Below are 2,899 nucleotides of genomic sequence, written 5' to 3' on the forward strand. Positions count from 1 at the left end.
CCAAACGTTATTTTTGCATTCGTACTACATATTAGTGGCCCACCTTGTACATCACATATACATCGATCCTGACAAGCACACCGCTCGTGTTGTCCGCGCCATTGGTGAGCTCGCGCGCTGCATCGGATCAGAGGGCCTCGTCGCCGGCCAGGTCAGCAGATTGTTCTATTCCGATTTCATCACCCAAATAGTACAGAATGGAAATGTTCTAATTCTATGAATCATTTGAAGATATTGTAATTAAGAAGGATGATTTGCATTGGTATCTCCGTACGTACATTTCAATTACAAATTGAAATTATCCTGTTCCTACCACACAAGTTGTCACATTTCTCAAAATATAATGGGTGTCTATGTACTTCTTGTTAGGTTGTTGATCTGGAGATAACTGGCTCAACTAAGACCGTACCTCTTGACCGCCTTGAGTACATCCATCTCCACAAGACTGCTGCATTGATCGAGGCCTCAGTGGTTATTGGTGCAATCATTGGAGGTGGCTCGGATGACCAGATTGTGAGGTTGAGGAAGTATGCGAGATCAATTGGGTTGCTGTTCCAGGTGACTGATGACATACTTGATGTGACCAAGTCATCTGACGAGCTAGGGAAGACATCAGGGAAGGATTCGGCGAGTGACAAGACGGCATACCCAAAGTTACTAGGGTTGGAGAAATCACGGGAGTTTGCAGAAAATTTGCTCCGTGATGCAAAGGAGCAACTTGCTGTTTTCGACCAAGACAAGGCAGCACCACTGTTGTCTTTGGCCAATTATATTGCCCATCGGCAGAACTAAGGTGATGGTTTATGATCAGGGATAAATGACTTTGTAAGATCTGTTATTCGTTGTTGATCTCCAACTTTGAAAGATCATTAAGCCTTCTTCAGTTCGAGGAATATCTGAATTCTTCCTCTGAACTATATATACCGGTTTAGTTTTCTACCATACGTTGTGTGATGAGAATCTGTATTTGATCACAAGTGCCATTGACATAAGTAAGACATTATAGTGGGAATCAGCCATTATGTCGTATACTGTCTAGATCTGGATGATAATGATTGATTTCAAAAGAATAAAAATTTCTTTCTCTCTTTCTTTCTTTGTGTGACAGTTGCACGCATCAAAATATTGCCACATGGGCCTTTTCTAGCTTGTATATTAAGTGATAAATGACTTGTCAAATTTATGTATTTCCAGCTGGGTACTTCCTCCATTCCAAATAATAGTGCGTACAAATATTTTTCTGAAATTCTAGTTTTGTAATGTTCGCACAATTTCATAGAGAAAAAAAATTCCATAGTGAATGCATAGACGTAGTTAGTTATTGCATATCCTATAAAGCAAATAATACACATTTTATTATTTATAATTACTTCACATATATGATCAAAGATCCACATAGACGATGTAAACATAATTTACTACAGTAACATTTAGAATAAATATATAACTAGCATTACCTGTATGAAAAAAAACTTTGACTCACCATCCCGTAACGATGATTATTCGGAACTATAGCCCACAATGCACTTGTTCATGATCAAAGAAACAGGGTTGTACCCCGGTTCCACAAGTTTCGCACACGTGGGCCATGTGATCCTTGAAGTACTCTTGAGGTTTTGGGTTATGAACACACTATGTAAATTAACTGAATAGCTCTCTCTTGCTAAGAGATGAACTATAGTTTACATCTATTTATAGAGTAGGATCTGGAGTTAGTGCTTTAACAGAAAAAAGATAATGTTAATTTTGTTTTGCCAGTAAGTTTCTAATGGACAAGAATAGAATAGTTAACTATTCTTTTCCATTAGAAACTTGCCCGGAAAACAAAATTAATTGTTTGGTTCAGCACGTACACAAGGCACTAAATTTTCATGCATGCCACAAACACTAAACGGTTACACGTCAGCAATGGCTGCTGTGGCAGATTATTTTTGGCCCAGATTAAATGGTTAGCAGCATGTAAGAAGAAGTGAACGCGGCCAATATCTTCACTATTTTGCAGCGTGCGCGGCAGACAGCAAACACTACTACTTCTGTAGCCCTTTAGCACACTAGTAGAAAAAGGGTCAAACGGGAAGCACATTAGTGCCGATTTGTATTAGAGCCGGCACAAATGTATACATTAGTGCCGGTTCCAACGGCTAGCCGGACCGCTCTCATTAGTACCGGTTCGTGGCTAACCTTTAGCACCGGTTCGTGCCACGAACCAGTACTAATGAGGGTGGTGGCAGGATGTTGTCAGTCTGGGCCCCCTCCAGCACCTTTAGTACCGGTTCGTACCACGAACCGGTACTATAGGTGCTCCTGCATATAAACCCTTAGTCCAGCTTGCTCTGTTCTTTCCCCTTTCCCCTCTCCTCTCCTCTCTGTTCTTCCTCTTCTCCCCTCGAGCTCATCACACATTTTGCCCAAAATTTGTCAAGATTTGAAGGCCCCCATCCATTCAAGCTTAAGTGATCACAAAGGTTAGCAACTTTGTCCTTTCATCTCTCATTGCTAGATTAGCTCTTGCAATGCTTTATATAGTTATTAATTTGTGAGTTTAGTAATTTGGGAGGAAATATATATATGTGCTAGTATTTGATTTATATGCAATTTGAGATCAAAATAACACTTAGTTTGCATATGTAGGTGTGGTTTACTTAGTGCCTTCTAAATCTCCGTCGTAACCACCGTCGATCGCCCGCACCGTCCCGTCGCCGGCACCACCTTGTGGTGAGCCTCTTGTTCATGAAATTTTATATAAAAAATTGATGTTTGTGTGATTTGGATATATAGTTACTCGTGTAATAATTATCTTACCCATACGTTGTTTGTTATACATAGTGTCATGGTTTTGATATCCGTCCCCGTCGGCCCTCGTCCTTGTTATGATTCGGATGTGGTATATTCTCTTTTA

At 40.3% G+C, this 2,899-nt stretch overlaps 1 protein-coding gene across 1 annotated transcript in view; it reads left to right on the forward strand.

Annotated features, from left to right (window-relative positions):
• Window positions 1–792, forward strand: part of LOC119350795 (geranylgeranyl pyrophosphate synthase, chloroplastic-like) — a 1,970-nt gene extending 1,178 nt beyond the window's left edge. The window contains exons 2-3 of the mRNA XM_037618454.1: window positions 36–151; window positions 370–792. Of these exons, the coding sequence (XP_037474351.1) occupies window positions 36–151; window positions 370–792 (539 nt within the window). The remainder of the gene's footprint in view (window positions 1–35; window positions 152–369) is intronic.
• The last annotated feature ends 2,107 nt before the right edge of the window (window positions 793–2,899 follow it).

This window comes from Triticum dicoccoides, chromosome 1B (genome assembly GCF_002162155.2).
Source record: "Triticum dicoccoides isolate Atlit2015 ecotype Zavitan chromosome 1B, WEW_v2.0, whole genome shotgun sequence".
NCBI classification, from domain to species: Eukaryota; Viridiplantae; Streptophyta; class Magnoliopsida; order Poales; family Poaceae; genus Triticum; species Triticum dicoccoides.